General features: G+C 58.9%; 3 protein-coding genes across 5 annotated transcripts; all 3 read right to left on the bottom strand.

Moving 5' to 3' along the window:
- Positions 1-1349: 1349 nt before the first annotated feature.
- On the bottom strand, positions 1350-3412 carry LRRC26 (leucine rich repeat containing 26). Its single transcript, XM_042879174.1, has 2 exons — positions 2717-3412; positions 1350-2000 (listed from the first exon to the last, which is right to left on the bottom strand). Exons 1-2 carry the CDS (start codon positions 3315-3317, stop codon positions 1741-1743), a joined length of 861 nt encoding a protein of 286 aa, XP_042735108.1. The 5' UTR covers positions 3318-3412; the 3' UTR covers positions 1350-1740.
- Positions 3413-5533: 2121 nt separating this feature from the next.
- Positions 5534-6552, bottom strand: RNF224 (ring finger protein 224). The gene has a single exon (XM_042879286.1). The coding sequence runs from the start codon at positions 6507-6509 to the stop codon at positions 6003-6005; it is 507 nt and encodes a 168-aa protein (XP_042735220.1). The 5' UTR covers positions 6510-6552; the 3' UTR covers positions 5534-6002.
- Positions 6553-11331: 4779 nt separating this feature from the next.
- CYSRT1 (cysteine rich tail 1) lies at positions 11332-15172 on the bottom strand. 3 transcript variants are annotated; one of them, XM_042879287.1, is made up of 2 exons: positions 15104-15172; positions 11332-12793 (listed from the first exon to the last, which is right to left on the bottom strand). In XM_042879287.1, the coding sequence occupies exons 1-2, from the start codon at positions 15123-15125 to the stop codon at positions 12369-12371; spliced, it is 447 nt and encodes a 148-aa protein (XP_042735221.1). In that variant the 5' UTR covers positions 15126-15172; the 3' UTR covers positions 11332-12368. The 3 variants fall into 3 exon arrangements, with proteins under 3 accessions (XP_042735221.1, XP_042735223.1, XP_042735222.1); XM_042879289.1 differs by lacking the exon at positions 15104-15172 and adding an exon at positions 13378-13410; XM_042879288.1 differs by lacking the exon at positions 15104-15172 and adding an exon at positions 13170-13214 and having other exon boundaries at positions 11333-12793.
- Between the last annotated feature and the right edge of the window lie 1831 nt (positions 15173-17003).

The raw sequence follows: 17003 nt of genomic DNA, 5'->3' as shown, positions 1-17003 counted from the left end.
AGGTGTGACAGACAGGGCCGGCAAGATTTTCGGGTGGCAGCTGGGGTCTGTGAGCATTGTCCCACTGACTCCAGTGGCTCCATCAAGTTCATCTCACTCCAGCTGAGAAATCAGGCCCATTCGACTTTATACGTCAGCGTAACATTGATACCAAGTTTTTGCAAGAGCTCAGTAAAGTCTAGACTGGATTGTGGAGTGGTTTATTGCTGCGCCGTGTGCCTCCATCTGTTTCTCCCTCTCAGCAGAGCTGGCAGGAAGCCCTGTGCTAAATCAGAGCCTCACCCAGCACTTCTGCAGGGCTCATGGCAAAAAGGTGGGGGGACAGGGAGGGATGGAGCAGGGAGAGGGCCAGGAGCTGCAGGGAGGGTGGGGAGGAGTGAGGCATTCCTATTCTAGGATGGCAGGATGGATGGAGATTGTGTGGACAGACCCAGGCTGAAGCCAAACACCAGCACCATGCAAGCTGGCTTTGCCCACCTCCATCCTGATGCAATCTGGGTTGAGGCTGCTGGGACATATTTTTCTTTCCCCCCTTGGGCTGGTGACAGCAGCCATCTCACCAGCCACTGCAGGACCTTATTCTCATTCCCAACATGGAGACAAGTGGAGAGAAGGGCCCAGCAGCAACCCCACGCACCCTTTGCCTCCTAGTGTTTTTCTTTGCTATGCCGTACAACCCCCAATAAGCTTGTGACATCATCCATGACATCATTCACTTCCAGCTTTGCCTCCCTTTCTTCTTCATGGCTTGACGTTTGTCCCCATGTTCCCAGCCAGTGGCCACAATGGTTTGAGTCCCCAGGGAGGATGGCTGTGCGCCCAGGAGGAGCAGGCAGCCAGGTGGCTGTGGGGGATGTCAGACAAGGTCCTAGCTCCTCATGGGAAGCCCAGACCTGCCCAGAGAGCCACATACGCACACAGGGCTGGTCTGTGTCTTGCCAATAAAAATGAGAGCAGGCCACAGCTGAGGTTACATTTAGTTTATTCTCTGTATGATTTATTTAACTTCTGCCAAAATCTTGCCAAAGGATGCATTGGCCACATCCCTGGCTTGTCCTACAGCTCTCGCACAGGCAGGAAATCATTTCTATGCCATTGGAGCTAGTGGAGAAAGGTTGATGTTCACAGGCATCTCACTGTGGCTCCCATTGCCTTGCAGTGCTCAGGGACTGTTTCTCCTCTGCGAGAGTTACCCCCTTCACCCCAGTTGTACTTTTGCATATAAGAAAAAGTTTTTTTTTTACAAAAAGAAGCACCACCAAAGGTGGTGGATGCCCCATTTCTACAGACATTCAGGGTCAGGCTGGATGGGGCTTGGAGCACCTGATGGAGCTATAGCTGTCCCTGTTCATTGCAGGGGATTTGGACCAAATGCTCTTAAAGAACCCTTCTAACTCAAATGGTTCCATGATTCCATGATTCTACTTCCATCTGCCACATGGATGGAGGCTCTGGGTTGCCCCAAAAGGTCCTCAAATGCACTGGTAGACCCACAGATACCTGGGGCACACATAAAGCCAAACAGATGGCATGTGGATGCACCAAAAACCAAACCATGGGACAGGAGGGATGTGTGAAGGATTGCTGAGAGTCACTGAATGCAGGGTGGAGGGTGATGAGAGCACTGAAAGACACAAGGAGGTAAATGGGACACACTCAAATGCATGGAATGAGGCACGAGGGGGTGAGCCAAAGGAAAAGGATCAGCAAAAGGTCCCCTCTGCCCTTGGTGGCCTTGACTCAGTGACACGCAGTGCTGAGGGTTCTCCTCCAGCTTTGGGGTTCCTTGCGTAGATGCTGGTAAATAACCACGATGGAGCCTATCAAGGTACAGCAGAAGATGCTGGCCAGGAAGGAGAAGGGACCGATGAGCAGAAAGGCAGCGTAGTTCTGGGCTGACAGCGGGATCTTCTGACACTGCTGGAAGGAATCATTCCCAAAGGCCATGATCGGGTATGTGTTCAGTGACTTTGGGAACATGCACCGGAGAGAACTCCTCTCTGGAAGAGAGAAGTGGTGGTGGTGGGCACATGAGGGGACAAGGCAGGTGGGACAGCAGGGCTGTGTGGGACACAGGGGACCAGGGCAGGAGGATGGACTGCAGGGCCAGGCTGGTCAAAGTGGCACAGAGTAGGGCTCAAAGAAAGGAAGCGGGGAAGGTCCCACACTCATCCATGTCCTATACCCTGGGGAGTGGGATGGATGGGGAGGTGGGCACAGACCGGGGCAGGATGGGTCAGGCAGAGTGGGGAATGGCTCCCTGGGGGCAGCAGTGAGCAGGCAGTCTGGAAATGGCACAGAAAGCCCCACCAGTGGAAATGGATGGGAAGGAGTGGAAGGAAAGACCTCACCAGTGGATCAGACCCACACTCATAGGGTCTTCCCCATAGGGAAGAGGCTGAAGGCATCGGGCCTTGATCAAGTCAAGTGTGACGCCCACCCCACAGGTGCACATTGCCCATCCTTGCCCTCCCTGTGGCAGGGAGACAGTGGGACAGTACAGGGTGCCGACCCCACCACTCTGGGCAGTCCCTGCTGGTGACCAAGGAGCGGCCACGAGGAACCAGATCTGAGGACAAATCCACCCAAATGGGGCTGGCTTTTGGGAACCTTGCAGGAACCCCAGCCCCTTCACCCAAAGCCTGGCAGCTGATGGGGGAGCCCAGAGAAGGTGGAGCAGGTGGGGGTGTGGGGACACATTCCCTTGGGCACTCACCTGGCACTTTCTCCCTGTTGTGTTCCAGCCAGCGCCAGAGGGGCAGGATGCTGCAGGAGCACATCCAGGGGTTCCCATTCAGGAAGATCACTTGGAGCTGAGGCAGGGCAGGTAGCACACCTGCCTCCAGCTGCTCCAGCCTGTTGTAGCCTAAATTGAGGATAGACAGGCTGGTGAGGGGCAGGAAGGTCTCGGGGCTCAGCACAGACAGGTAGTTGTCACTGAGGTCCAGCTCCTGCAGCGTCCCGAGTCCCAGCAGCGCCTGCCTGTGGATCTTCTCCAAGCGGTTATGGGTCAGGCTGAGCCGCAGCAGCACCGGCAGGGAGGGGAAAGCATAGGCCCTGAGCACGGCGATGAGGTTGTAGTCGAGCCAGAGGGTGCTGGCATTGGTGGGCAGGAGCCGCGGCACCTCGTGCAGGTCACGCTGGTGGCAGTCCACGTCCCCTGCCTGGCAGTGGCAGGTGTGGGGACACGCTGGAGCAGGCAGTGGGCACAGGAGGAGCAGTAGGGCCAGCAGGACGCTGGGACCCCTCCATCCACCCGTGGCTGCCCACCCACGCGGTGGGGGCTCCCCAGTCCCTGGCATTGGCGTTGCCCCCATGGCAGGATGCCTGATGGCCTTGCCTAGCCCCGTGTCCCTGACTGGCACCCTTGGGTGCAGTGAGCAGCTGGATGTGCCTGGCTCCCGGTAGCTGCACGCATTCCCCACTGCATGCTGTGTTGTGCTCGGGGTGGAGCCGCACTTTTCTTAGCAAATATTTTTGCAGTGATGCTAGCCCTGGCAAGGTGCGGCCGTGCCCTCACCCCTCCCCTTGCCAGGCACTGCTCCAGCCAGGTAAGCAGCCAGATCTGTGCTGTCCATATTTAACTGCTTGTGTGCACTGCAGGCTGGGGAGGGGGAAAAAATGATCTTCTGGCCTGTGTCCTGCTCACAGGATGCACAGAGGACCCAGGGCGAAGTACCCAGCAAGGATGGGACAAAGCATCAATCATGTCATCAGCAGAGGTCCTGCCAGGTGTCCCCTGTGGGCAGCCCTTGGCTGGGATCTGTTTCCCTTGGCTGGGGACCAGCAGCCGGGGCAGGGTGAGGGGAGCTGGAATGTGACCTCCACTCGACACAAGGAAGGTGGCTGTGCCAGGCTGCTGCCACTTGGAACATGTTCATCCTGGCCTTGGCATGGCAGTGCCAGCACCAGCGGGCTCAAAGTCTGCCCCCACCCTGTTTACATGTACTCTGGTTTCAAAGCCCCACAGCGGGTGCTGAAGGAGGGAGGTTCTAGCTCCCCATGCCTCAGTTCCCTGAGAAGCCCTTGGGAACCAGGGGACCTCATACCACCCATCTCAGCAATGGATTGGAGGTGTCCTCATGGCTCCTTTGCCATTTGGGACCCAGGAGACTTCCTGCCACCCCTGCAGAACCTGCACCCCCAGCCAGATCTGGGATGTTCTCAGATCCGGGGCAGGAGCGGCAGGCAGACCGGTTTATTAATAGCCTCTAGAGGAGCTTTGATTTGTTTATCTACCCTGCAGCAAACTCAGTATGCTGCATTAATCCCCATCTGGAAATAATTCAGAGGAATCTTCCTACCCAGCCCAGCCCAGCCCTGGTAGGGCACAGCCACGCTCCACAGTGCCCTGCAGCACCCACTAATGTGCAGCACCCTGGGATGGATGCGGATTTGAGTTTTCAGGGACCCAGTGCACTCAGAGATTCATTGCCCAATGCACCAAGGTGCAAAAATGATCAAGAAAAAGATTACAAGGTCATTTCCAGCAAAAGCTCAGGGAGCCCATTGTAGATGTGAAGCATCTCAGAGCTCTCATTCACTGCCACTCTGCAGCACACCTCAGTGACAAGTGGCAAGATGCATCTCCACCAGTGGGCCTGGCACCCCAGCAGTGTCACCACCATCCTCTCACTATCCCTGTAAGTCCTCTGCTGGGCACCCTGTTCCCAACACCAACAGCAGTATGGCCCTTTGGGTCCCTTTCACTCATCCCTTCTCTGGACAGGGAGCACAGCATCTGCAAGTCTCCATCTTCAGCTAGGGCTGCACACCACAGCAATGCCTCCTTTGGAGATTTTGGGCTCCTAAGCCCAGCCCCATGGCCAGCACCAGGTGTGGCTCTGAGCATCCCTGTTCTACAGCAGTAGCACTAGGGCTGTGCTGGTTGGCAGTGGTCCTGAAGGCACTGCACAAGGGGATTGAAATGGGGTGCCCAGACAACAGGCCAAAACCATTCCCAAAATGAAGCGATGGAGATGCAGGTGCCTGGACTCTGCTATACACAGCTCGGGGCTCCGACTCTTCTATGATAGGTGACACCAAGTGGCAGAACTGTGAATGTGCTGCGCACACCGTGGGTGCCGCACCAAGTGAGGGAGGGCACTGGGATCTTGCAGCTGCAGTCCTGGCACCTGGTGCAGGGCAGAACTGAGGTGGCACCGTGGTGCCCAGCAATGGGATGCTGCAAGAACTCATCAGCCACATGGAAATGGACTCAGAGTCCACCCAGCCCTCCCCAGGAGCTGCATTAACATCACCCTGGTGCACCCCAGACCTCCACATTTGGCATCTGCTAAGCCCACATTGTGCTAGAGCACAGCAGTTGGAGGCAAGATCAATCCAAAGAGCCCCAGTGACAATGTCATCCTCAATTTTCACTGTCCAGCTGCCCCAGTGCCCCATATTTCTCACACAAATGACAAACAAAGCAAGCAAAGAAAAGCAATTGGGCAAAGCAGGTCCCTGCTTCCTGCTCTGGGTGCAAGACTTGCCCCGAGTTAGCATGAGGATGAACAACAAATGCAACATGTGCAGCTTAGGAGATGTTTAATGGATGTGGGACCTCCAGGCTGTGGCACACTCCCTGAAGCATCCCTGAGTCAGTGTGCTGTGCCAGGCTCCCATGCCACCTGTCCTGGTGAAGGTGTCCCCACTGCAGAGCTGCATTCATGGAGAAGCTGTGCTGTTAGGTCCTGGGAGCATCTGTGATGGCTGGAGCAGGTTTGGAGCTGCCGGAGGGGTAAGTCGGCAGGGCGAAGGATGGGAGCATTCTCATGCCCCCTGCTGCAGCCCAAATCCCAGCAGAATGGGAAAAAGCCCATGGACAAGCTGGAGCCCTTCCTAGACTACCAGAACAACCCCACCACTGCTATCCACAATGACTCTGGGGTGTGGTGTGGAGATTCCCAAAAAGTGACCCAGGCAGCACCCCAAGAGCTCAGCTTGGAGGCACAGAATGCTTCAGTCCACCAAACCCTGCTGTCCTCATGTCCCCACATTCAGATCTCAAAAGCTGCCGTCACCCCACAGCAGATGCACGGCTGGCAGCAGCCACGGTTCGGGAACGGTGCCCGGGGCACTGCGTCCTGGCACAGCCCCAGCGGCTGCTGCGTGACCGGCGGCTCCTTGCACAAGTCCTTGGTGGCCACATCCTGCAGGGAGCGTGCGGCCACCCAGGGATGCTCCTTGTCAGCCTTGACGAGGAGAAAAGTGGCCAGGTCGAGGTCGAGCATGGTGACACCGCCGCGCGGTGTGGGCGTATTTTGGCGGCACTGTGGGCAGGGGATCCAGCGCTGCTCGTTGGCGACGGCGTCCAGGCGCTTGAGGCAGGTCTGGCAGAAGGTATGGCCGCAGTAGAGCCGGCGAGGCAGCCGGCCACACAGGTCATATGAGGAGTAGCAGATGATGCACTCAAGCTTCTGGCTGCCCCGGCTTGGGGTGCGCGTGTGTGCCTCGGCACGTGGCCCCCCGTCCTCTGCACAGGGGCTGCTACCAGCCTGGGACATGCTGGGGGGGGGAGGAGGGTGGGAGGGAGGAGGGAAGAAAATGTGTCAGTGCTAAAGCTGGGGAAAGGACTTGTAGCCGAAGTGCAGGAAGCAGCTCCATGCAGCTGGAGTGGCTGTGGGTTCCTGGGGCTACTGGGGACCCTGCCCTATGGTGGGCTCTGGGGTGCCCTCATCCATGGGGCTGTGCTATCCATGTGTCACCCTGTGTCCCCACCGTGAGCTGCGCTGAATGCCCCTTTCCTCCCAAAAGATTTGGGGGTGGCCAGATCCCAGTTGCCTTCATGGGGCTATGGGTCAGTGGGCACCATGGGGTGGGGAGGAGCTGGGAGCTGTGCACAGAGGGCCAGGCCATGCCACAGCCCTGCTCCACGTCAGCCCTGGAGCACTGTGCTGTGGATGCCAGCAGCAGGGAACATGCAGGTTGGTGGGGGGGAACTGGGGTGGGTTCAGCATCATCTCAACATATTTGCAACCCTCTCCCAGAGACCACCAGGACCCCACTTCCTCTCCAAAAGGCATTTTGGTCCACGTGGGTACCCCTTCTTCCCCCATTCCTGTCCCCCATCCCTACCTGAATGCTCTCCTCCCCAAGTCCTCAGGGGAGGCAGCAGAGGGGCTGCACCACCCTGGGGGGCTGTGTCAGTCCTGGGAGCAGCATTGGGTCTGGCGACTGCCCGGCTGTGTAATGTGAAGGGGCTCGCCTTTCAGGGGCAGATGAGTATCAGATCTGCTGCTGGAAGTCAAGCCTGGGAGATTGGATTACGAGCACCCAGATAACAAAGCCCTCTGAAATCGAAGCCCTCTCTCTGCTCCTGGGAGCATTCGTTAGCCACCTGTTCTGCCTCCTTGGCAGGAGAAACTGTCCCTGTGAGACCAGGCTGAAACACTGGAGGACACAGGCTGTACCTGGGCAGCAGCAAAGTCTTCTCCATCTTCATCCAGGCATCTCTGGGCAGATGTCGGCCAGCAGAAGTCCCATCACCCTGTGGATGCTCTGGGACATGCATGGGACAGATGCCACCAAAAGGTGAGGACAACAAGGGCTGGGCTTGGGGAGCTTGGGCTGCTACAGAGACACCACAGCTTCTGCCTGGCATGTGGGTTCCACGTGCAGGGAAATACAGGGAGACAGAGTCCCTGCACAGTGCTCTTCTGGAAACAATGCTCATTGCCAGACTTGTGGGGCAGAGCCTGGACCCTCGGGAGCCCCTGTCAGGTCCGTGCTGGTGCCTGGCCCGGGGGTAGTGGCAGCCTGGGGCGAGTAGCAGCGTCACAGCCGTGCAGGGAGAGCAGAGGACTTGGAAAGACAAATCCAGGATCCCGGAAGAGCACAGCCAGGAGCCCTCAGCACTTCTGCCTGCGAGCAGGAGAGGGCAGCAGGCAGCAATGCAGGCAGGAGCGGGTTCCCAATCTGTTCCCACGAAGCCAGAACTGGAAGAGCCGGAGGGGGTGAGGGGGGAGTGAGCTGGAGACCGAGACCCCCGTGCTCGGGAGCAGAACAGCACCGCAGCTTTGGGGTCGAAGCAGCTGTATCCTGACGTGTCCTCGGCAGCACAGACCGGGTGGGATCCCACTGCCGGAACCGCGTTGGGGGTAGCGTCCCCATGCTGGCAGCCAGGGCAGCGCTGGGCATACCGATGGGCACTGGGTGCTCCATTCAATAACCATCTGCTCGGGGATGGCTGGGCACCCGGCAGCCTGGGGATGTCCTGCATGTCCCAAAGCTAGCAAGGAGAGCAGGCTTAGGGGGATCCCATCAATAAGTGCCTGCACAGAGGGGCTGTGGGGTCTCTGAAGCCACGCGGTCCTGGTCACCCTGTGTTGGAGCAGGGATAGGACCAGGTGGACACTGAGCTGCCTCCAGCCTCAGCCCTGCTGTGATTCCTGCAGACTGGGACACATGGGACCTGTGGTCAGGGCTGGGATGGGGCAGGGAGACCCCTGGGTGGCATGGGTACACTGAGGTACATGCATGTACAATGAGGTACATGCTGCCTGAAACCAGCTCAGCTCTGCGTGCCCTGCGGAGACACCCAAACCTGGGCGCGGGGCAATTAGCAGCAGCCAGTGGGTGGGAAAAGTGTTTATCTGTTCCCAGCACTCAGCTGCAAACCGTCCCAGGAGCCGTGGGGACCTTTGGCACTGCAGAATAGGGAGAGGCCCCATCTGCAGAGTACAAAGGTCTGCTACAGATGAGCTGGGGCTGCGCATCACCACCCACACCGCACCCACATGGGAAAGCAGCGCCCTCCCCACACCCAGCACCCTGCCAACACCCCACCTCTATAGAGAATTGCCCCTATACCAACACACACAGCGCAAGAAAGAAATAGGAGGAGTTGGGAACCGTGGTACAGTTGGAAAACTGTGACCTTATTGCTGTCGTGAAAACATGGTGGGATGGTTCACATCACTGGAATGCCACCGTTGAGAGCTATAAGCTTTTGTAAAGGGATAGGCGAGGTAGGAGAGGTGGGGGAGTTGCCCTCTGTGTTAAAAAATGGATAGACCATGAGGAGCTGCCTCTGAGAAACAGTTGGGAACAGGTGGAGAGCCTGTGGGTTGAGATTTGAGATCAGATGAGTAGAAGACAGCTGGTGGTCAGGGCCTGCTGCAGGCTGCCTGATCACAGGGAACTGATTGCCTAAACCTTCTTGCTTCAGCTGCAAGCGTCATACTCACAGGCTCTCATCCTGGTGGGGGATTTCAACCACATGGATCTCTGATGGGAAAACAACACAGCAAGCTGTAAGCAATCCAGGAGACTCCTGGAATCCATTGATGATAACTTGGACAGATAGATCAGAGGCGAAGCATTGCTGAACCTGGGGCTCACCAACATGGAGGAGAACGTTAAAGATATGAAGATGGGAGGCAGCCTGGGCTGCAGTGAGCATGCCCTGGTTGAATTCATAGTCTTGAGGAATGTGGGCCTGGCAAAAAGTGGCTTCAGGACCCTGAAATTCAGGAGGGCCAACTTCAGGCTGTGTAAGGAGTTGTTGGATGAGATCTCCTGGGGAGACAAAGGAGTGGAGCAAAGCTGGATACTTTTCAAGGATGCCTGTCTGAGAGCACGATAGCCCTCCATCCCTCAGAATAAGAAAGCAGGCAGAGGAGGCATGGCATGGCCTGGTCAGGATGTGCTGGTCAGGCTGAGGGATAAGGGCACGTACAGGCAGTGGAAGCAAGGATGTGTCACCGGGGCAGAATACAGGGATGCTGTCCAGACATGCACAGATGGGATCAGGAATGCCAAGGTGCAGACGGACTTGCAACAAGAAGGGATTCTTCAGGTACAGAGGTCACAAGGGACAGACCAAAGAGCTCCTCTGCTAGATGGGAAAGGAGAACTGGCTACAACAGACGTGGAGAAGGCTGAGGCATCCAATGGGTTCTTTGCCTCAGTCTTCACTGGCAGCCAGGATTCTTGTATTTCTCTCATCCCTGAACATCACATCCCAGAACCTCTAGGTGGGATCTGGAGGAGCAAATTCCCCCGCACTGTAAGGGCAGAGCAAGTCCAAGGCTGACTCATGAGAATGAATGCATACAAGTCTATGGGGCTGGATGACATGCATCCCAGGGCTGATGTGGTTGCTGAGCCGCTCTCCATCATGTTAGAAAAGTCATGGCTGTCAGGTGAAGGGATTGTCCCCCCTCTGCTCTGCTCTCATGAGGGGGCATCTGAACGACTGCATCCAGTTCTGGGGCCCAGCACAGAAAAGACATGGAGATTTTGGACTGGGTTGGACCCACAACCGAGGGGTTGTGGGTGTCCATTCTTGGATGTGGAAGGGGCCCCGAGCAGCCTGAGCTGGGCTTGATCTAGCAGTTAGAAACCCTTCCTGCCAAACTGTACCTGATGATCCTTGTGGTCCCTTCCAACCCAAGCCATTCCATGGTTCTATGATTCTTACAGAATTAATGATCCCATGAACACAGGCAGCACCCATCGCCCCCCCTGCCAGCATCACCCATAGCCCCACGTGGCCATCCCAGTGCCCATCCCCAAGCCCTCCTCTGCCCACCTCTGCCTTCAGCTTAATCATTGCCCAGGGGCTGGCGGGCGGCGCCCTGCAGCCGTGTTTGTCATCTGCCCAAGGTTACACAGAGCGAAGGGCAGAGCTGACACACAGTGCTGCTGCAGGGAGATGGGCTCTGCCCCACGGCACATCCCCACACGTGTGTCACCACCATGCCACCACCTCCACGCTGCGGGTGGGCTCTGGGTTGGGGAAGGGCTGACAGCCAGGACAGGGAGCCCACAAAGCAAACACGGGTGGGTGGGTCAGTTTGTTTCTCTGTCAGCACTGCTTGTCTCCATGTCAGCACTGCCAGTGTCCAGACAAGAGCTCCTTGTGCAGGACGTGCATGGAGCCACATCCCTGCCAGCATCGTCCTGTGAGAGGCAACACCCTCTGGCACCCATCAGCGTGGGATGTGGGCCAGGTGGAAGAGCCAAGCTGGCAGGGCCCCATCCCAAGCCTCTGCCCCTCTGGCCCCGGAGGTCTTGGGGTGATGGGAACAGAGGAGTAGTGGGAAACGAGGGGTGGTGGGCTGCCAGGGCTGGTGGGCATCCCTATAGGATGGTCACCCACAGCAGTAGGCTTCCAGTGCTGGTGGCCTCCCAGGAGTCACAGCCAGCCCAGGCAGTGCCATGAAGGCCCCCATGCCCCAGCTGCCCCAGCCAGGACCCCAGATCTTCCCCAACCACCCCCAAAGCTGAGTTCTCTCTTTCTAAGGGCTGGGACGACACACAGGGCTAGGTCAAGCACTTGGGCAGCATCCCCAGGCTGGCCACAGTGGGTTGTGCTGGAAGCACCCAGGTAGGGGGAGGCAGGAGGGGGGCTGGCAGCAGTGAGGTGAGGAGCTCAGCCAGCGGTGAAGGAGTTAAGCTTTGGGGAAGGGCGAGATCTGCGTGCCCCCCACACTGCACTACAGAGCCCAGCTGGAGAAGCAAGAAGTAACTTGAGGATCCCGGAAAAGCAAGGGCAGAGGGAAGAGGCGTACCTTGGCAGGGCAGGAGGTGGCTGTCATTTATTTGTGGCGCACTGAAGTCATCCGCTCACACCCGCACTCTTTCCAGGCCCCTGCCCCATCCCCGCAGCCGCCACAAGTGCTTACGCAGCTGCCCCAGGACAAGGGCTGGTTTGTTCCCCAGTCCAGACCTGAATGCTGAGCTGCCCTGGTGTGCTGTAAGGAGGGCAGTGGGCCCCGCTCCCACTGCTCGCAGTGCTCAGCAGTGGCAGAGGGCTGGGGATGGTGCACTGGCAGCTTCGTATGGCACAGCAAAGGGTCCTGGCACCCCAATACCTGCACTGTGCCAACACTGCTCCAGAGTGCTGCCAGCACTCGGCTCTGCTTTGTCTGTCTGTCTCTCCTGCCTCTTTCCCTCTGTCAGGCGAGCGGTGTGGCAAGGAGTGGTGGTACCCCCTGAGCTCATCACTGCAGCACTCCGGGACATTGCATGGGGACACTGCTGGGAGAGGGCAGGGCATCCCCAGCCCAGGCAGGGATGCATTCCTGACCACTCCGCACTGGTTCCCCAGACAGGGCACAGTGGGAAGCTCAGCTCAGCACCATCCCCATTGTGAGCACTTTCTCAGTGGCATCCACATTGGCACACATTGTCCCCAGGGTTCCTTGGCTTCCGTTGGGTCAGCAGATCCATCCTTCTCCCCCACGCTCCATTCTGAGCTCTCAGGATGCTGCAGGTGTCCATCACTGGTGCATCTGGCTGCACAGCTCACGGGTGACAACCAGACAAAATCACCTCCCAGCAGCCAGAGCAGGCGATGGGGCAGCGAACCGGGGTGCCCAGATCAGGTGGCCACATCCCTGCACATCCCACCTGTCCCCTTAGGAGATGACACAGCAGCACTTTCTGCAGCAGGGGAAGCACCTGCGGCAGCCGCTCCTCCTGCCATCTTCATGCCCTTGGCCCTTGGGTGGCTTGTCCAGGGTGACAGTGTAGAAGGAGTTGGGTGATTCCCCGTTGGGCATCTTCATGCTGGCATAGGGATTGAGAGGCCGGGACCAGGACTTCTCTGTGGAAACGGGCTGCTTGTCCCAGCTGCCCGCCTGCTCCTCTGTGCTGTGCACAGGCACGACGGTAGGGTTGGCAATGACGGTGGGTGATGCAGGTTCATCCTCCAGGTAGCGAGTGATGAAGCTCTGCTGGAACTGGGACCGTGGGATGTTCACGCTGGCGTAGGGGTTCTTCAGGGTAACACCGCGATCCATGTCCCCGTCTGTGCCTGATGGCAGCACTCCGTCCCCACCTCCTGCAAGACAGGGACCTCATGAAGCCAGGGCATGGGGCGGGTAGGTACCTGTGGGGACAGTGGGGAGCAGAGCGCTCCCATGTCCCTGGCAGCCCCACAGGAGCCCAACAAGTGACCCGTTCGTGTGGCCCTCAGAGTGGGGCGACAGTGAAGGTGACACCTGAGCAGCCATGGGGGCAGGCGGAGTGCTGGGGCCAGGAAGGAGCAGGTGAGGCGGGAGCTTCGGGAGGGCGAGCCTGGGAGAAAGGGGGGAGTTAGGAGGGAGAGAGGACAGACGGAGGAAGAGAGGAGACAGGACGGGTGGGAAGAAAGGGAACGGGGCAGGGGGCCGGGGCGGGGAAGGCGGGGCTCGGGGCAGGGGGCTGCCGGTACTCACCGAGCCGCGCGGCTCCGGCCGGCTGCACGGCGGCTCTGCCCCGGGCTGCGCTTCCTCCTGCGGCGGCACAGCTCGGCCCGCCCCGGCCCGCCCCCGGCAGCCGCGCTGGGCACTGGCACGGGCAGCGGGCGGCGGCACCGCGCACCGCACCCTCCGCACCCCGCAACCCTCCCTGCCACGCTCCTCCTGCCCCCAGTCCCCTGCGCACCGTTTCCCGCAGCCCGGAGGTCTCGAGCTCCTCCTGGCTGCGTCCCTCCTTAGTGCTGGATCCCCACTGAGCTCCACAACACTGTGCCGGTGAGAGTGGCACAAACCAAAGGGGCTGGACCAGAGCTGCCCGCTGTGGAGATGGGCAGTGGGAAGGGTACAGGCAGTTCTGCTGTGGGACCTTGGCTTCATACGAGCTGGAACCCACTGAACAGAGCCTTTTCCACAATGGATTTGAGAGGCTTAACCCTGTGCCTGCCCTCAGGGCATCTTTAGGGAGTGAAGCACACAGGGAGGGTGGATGAGGGGCACAGCTGGCATGAAGCTTGGGTCACTGGCTCTGGACCAGCAGTGCTGCAAAAGGAGATGCTGATTTCCAGCACCCTGTACCTGAGAGCGGGCAGGGATGTCACACAGGGACACTCCATGTGAGACCCAACTCCCAGTCCTGCACCAAGGTGAGGCTTCTCAGCAGATGCCAACTGAAAACCCAGCCCCCAGGCCAAGCCCCATTGCCGTGGATCCTGCCACATTTCCAGAGCCACAAAGCCAGCGTCTCCACTATCATCAGCTGCCAGGCCTTCCCCAGCTCCCCGCCTCTGCCCCTGTGGAGCTGTGGGCTGCCGGCAGGGGCAGCCTTCCCATTTGGAAGCAAGGATGGAAGTTCCCTAGATGGATCTGGGCCAGCACCTGCATGAGGACAAGTCGCATGGAAGTGGCACCACCACAGCCTCACTGCTACTCTCTGACCTCACAGGACACCCGTGTGTCCCCTGTGTGTCACCCGTGGGTCCAAAGTGGGCATTTTGCCTCAGGCTGTAGGACTTCGGGCTGTGTTCCTGTGCACCACATCCACATGTCAGGTGCTTGGGGACAGATCCCCAGGCATGGGCACAGCTCCTGTCCCACGCTGCCTGCAGCCACATGGTCTCTCCTGTGTCAGTGGCCAAACGTTGCCGGGCAGCACAGGGCTGCTGCGGATCCCCAGCTCCAGCCGTGTCTCTGCCGTAGGATGATGCTGTGATCAGCACAGACACCTCCAAAGTGCAGAGCCCCAGCGCCTTCCCACAAGCGGCTGAGTGCAGGGTCCCATCCCACGGGGGAGCTGTCGGGATGCGGGAATGGGGCCATGCACGTGGAGCTGGGGAGCAGCGTGGCTCCGAATCGCTGCTGACCCCTCCGGGACTCGAACTACGTTTCCCACAGCACTTTGCAAAACGAACTGCCCCCTCCTCCGGGTTCCGCGGGACAGGACTGCGTTTCCCAGCCGGCCACGCCGGGAGCGCCGCGCGTAGTGCGCCGAGATTCGCAGCGCCGGGTAAGTGGGGCTGGGGAGAGCCGAGAGAGGTGGGACCGGGTGCAGAGCTCGGGGTGGGCTTTGGGATAACTGCGAGGTCGGACCTCCCCAGGGCCGCCCGGCTCCGTGCCTCAGTTTCCCCCCAGCGCGAGGACCGGGAGGAGCGCTGCGGCACCACGGCACCCAGCGTTGGGTGGGAAGAACCCGCAGCTCCTGATGGCAACGCGGAGCTGTCTCCCCAAGGAAAGACTCCTGCATTTATTGAGATGTAGGCTTAAAAATCCACGACGCAGCGTCCTGCCTGCCGTCTCTCTGCCCCGCCGTGTCGCTGCTCGCACGGGCGGTGTCGCTGCGGGACCCGGCAGCAGCTGCCCTGCGCTCTGCCCCCGCGCCTCACGCACGGCCCCGCTCACGAGTGGGCTCCGCTTACCGACACCTGCGGGGATCCCCATTGCCCGTCCCCTCCCGGGGGGGTCTCAAAAGCGAAGATCCCATCGCTAGCGCCTCGGAGAGCACTGCAGCCTCTGTGGTCAGCGGACAGCCTTCATCCGAATTCAACCCAACCCCATCCCCGCTGCTCCCCCCGTGGCAGCTGGCAGCGCTGGGGGATGCTCTGGCCCAGCCCACGCTCTCCTGGATAATCTCGTTGCGCGCAGCCTCCGGCGCCGGCTCGGCTCTTTGCAGCCTCCGGAAGCCCTCTCAGCTCTGGCTGCTGCTCTCCTGCTCCAGAGCTGGTGGCCTGCTGCTTCCCAGCCTCCATTTACCAACGGGTGATCTGATCTTGTGCCAGCTCTGTCTTTAATCCCTGCAAGGGTGCCCGACAAGATGAGGGCTTCAGGTTCCTGCAACAAGCAGGGTGTGAGGCTGGGGCTGCTGTCCCCAGGAGGGATTGAGGTTCAGCAGCAGCTGCTTCCCAGCACCAAGAGCTTCCCCAAAACATCCTGTGCTTTGCCTGTGTCACACCATCTCCAAAATCCATGCATGCTCCTGTGCATAGACACGTCCAGTTTAGCTCCAAGCTGAAATTTGGGTGCCCTGCAGGGAAAGGAACAGGAGCACCTACAATCTCTTTAGTCTCTACAGAGTCTTTACCAAGTCAGCTTTCCTGCTTGAGAGTAGTTGGGCTGATGCCTGAAGCCAAAATGTCCCCAGCACTTGGTGAATTCGGGCTCACAGCAGCATGCCCTTCCTCCCCAGAGCTCACCAGCCCTGTGCCATTCCCAGGGAGCTTCGACCCAGATTCTCCCACGTTCTGAGAACCAAGGCTGGAGGGCACAGGGCTGGGTTCAGCAGGGAGGGCTGGGCTGGACAGGGCGGCTGGCAGAGCCAATGCTCCATACTGATGCATTTTATCTGAGATGCTTGTAGGGTGAAAAGCTCTCTTGAAGAGCTACAATGACCCACAGGGTGCTCTTCAGGCATTCAGCACTGAGTTCCAGTCACTGGTGAGGCAGCTGCTGCTGGTGCCTATGCCAGCTCCTCCTTGTTTTCAGCACAGGGAACATTATGGAGCCATGAGTTTGTCTCTGCCACCATAGCAGCCTGGTGTTTTGCTGGTGTTTGCCCATGGGACGTTTGTACTTCACCCTGCCTGGGCAGGCTGGGGGATAAATGGGAGGAATTAGAATGATTTTGCTTTCTTCTGGCAGATGCTGAGAACCTGGCAGAGGAGGAGGTGGAGGTTGTGGAACACTGAGAAGCACAGGGACATGCTGCTGGGAACAGAGCAGGGTGGCTGTGATGACCCTCTCCATCCTGGGGACAATGGTGAGAGCCCTCATCCCAAACATCTCAATGGCAGAGGGCACAAGCACAGGAGGGGTTCAGCAGATGGGCACCAGCGTGGGCATCCTGCCCTGACCCTGTGGGAAGCACATCACTCCTTTGGCCACCACGTCATTCCCCAGGAGGGCAATTCAGAGCAGAAAGCCTGGATCTGCCCTTGGCAGCATCCAAAACTGTCCCCAGAACCGGCCCATCCTGTGGCAGCCACATGACAAAATCCTTCAGTGTCTGTCTGTCCAGCACTGTGCAAGGGATAGACAGTGCCAGCTGAGAGCTGCAGCCACGCACCTGGTGCTTGCTTTGCACATATGGAAATTATGGCCAGGATATGGCTCCGGCCTGAGCTCTGAGCAGCGGACCCAGCTGTGGTTTGGTACTGCTGTGATTTGGGACCAGCCGGGCTGCAGCCGATGGTTGCTTAGGAACTGCACACTCACAGTAAGCAAACGGCTGAGAAATAAGGCGTGTGATCACTGCAGAACTGCCTCGTTTTCTGCAGTTGTCGGCAGAAAAAAAATGCAACTGAAAGGCAGGAGCCACCCGAG

The sequence above is a fragment of the Lagopus leucura genome, unplaced genomic scaffold (assembly GCF_019238085.1).
Source record: "Lagopus leucura isolate 7727_CA_CO unplaced genomic scaffold, USGS_WTPT01 Super-Scaffold_100022, whole genome shotgun sequence".
Classification (NCBI taxonomy): Eukaryota; Metazoa; Chordata; class Aves; order Galliformes; family Phasianidae; genus Lagopus; species Lagopus leucura.
Note: the sequence above shows the minus strand (reverse complement) of the source record. Positions and strands in the feature narration are given on the sequence as shown.